The sequence below is a fragment of the Sinocyclocheilus grahami genome, unplaced genomic scaffold (assembly GCF_001515645.1).
Source record: "Sinocyclocheilus grahami isolate Dianchi unplaced genomic scaffold, SAMN03320097.WGS_v1.1 scaffold20867.1, whole genome shotgun sequence".
Classification (NCBI taxonomy): Eukaryota; Metazoa; Chordata; class Actinopteri; order Cypriniformes; family Cyprinidae; genus Sinocyclocheilus; species Sinocyclocheilus grahami.
The window spans coordinates 2266-3159 of record NW_015518208.1 but is presented as its reverse complement, the minus strand read 5'-3'; the positions used below and the strand labels follow the sequence as shown (position 1 = coordinate 3159).

General features: G+C 45.1%; 1 protein-coding gene across 1 annotated transcript in view; it reads right to left on the bottom strand.

Moving 5' to 3' along the window:
- Nucleotides 1–197: 197 nt before the first annotated feature.
- The window catches only part of LOC107579855 (protein sidekick-2-like), a gene marked incomplete at its 3' end in the record, with an annotated part of 2949 nt that continues 2252 nt past the window's right edge, over nt 198–894 (bottom strand). The window contains exons 4-6 of the mRNA XM_016265645.1: nt 647–768; nt 447–556; nt 198–370 (exon numbers count right to left, since the gene is read on the bottom strand). Of these exons, the coding sequence (XP_016121131.1) occupies nt 198–370; nt 447–556; nt 647–768 (405 nt within the window). The remainder of the gene's footprint in view (nt 371–446; nt 557–646; nt 769–894) is intronic.

Below are 894 nucleotides of genomic sequence, written 5' to 3'. Positions count from 1 at the left end.
GGAACAGGAAAAATCTGAAACATCAATATAATTTGCTACTTAAATAAAACATGAGACTGGGACGTCCATTGAGTCTCCCGAGCTATGAATGAGCAAACACTGAGCAATAAAACTTTCCTCTGGGTGGAAATGCAATCTCAGGACTACTTAACAAAATAAAGCAAACACAATCAATTCCACATTCTTGTCCCTCTTACACATTCCAGGACACATACGTACCACCCATCTGAGCCACAGGCTGGTCTCGCTGGCCGTGCGGAGAGTGATGTTTGCGGGGGCGATGTCAGGAGGAGCCTGTAGGGTCTGGATCTTCCTAGATGGCTGGCTGGGTGGGCTTGTGCCTACTATATTCACCTGCCTCATTCGAAATCTATAATCAGATGGTAAATTAAGATGCAGCCTACAGACAATGTATGTTAGTACATCCCAGAATTCAATGGGTGGACCTGTAGTATGTGTAGGGGTTGAGGCCCTGGACCTCAAGGGATCTTGCATCAGGCTCACTGGTCAGCTGATGGACCATGACCCACTCCTCGTTTTCTCCGATAACACCGATCTGCAACAAAGGAGAGAGAGAAATCAGTAATGACTAATTAAAAGGTGACCGCTTGAGGTGAATGTTCAACGTAAATTAGTTCTGTACTACCTGAGCCTCTACCAGCCAGCATGAGATGGAAGTTTTGCCATCATAGCCTGGTTTGAACTGCAGGGTTACTGAACGCGGGCTGATGTTAGAGATGGCAATGTTGGTAGGAGGTCCAGGCATCTCTATGGGAACAGGAGAGGTAAAGCATGCCAGATGAATGGTTGAAATGGCTCAATGGGAAAAATAAAAGACTTAGGAACAATATTATAGCCATTCACTCACAATACCTCCTGCTGAATAAAAAAAAA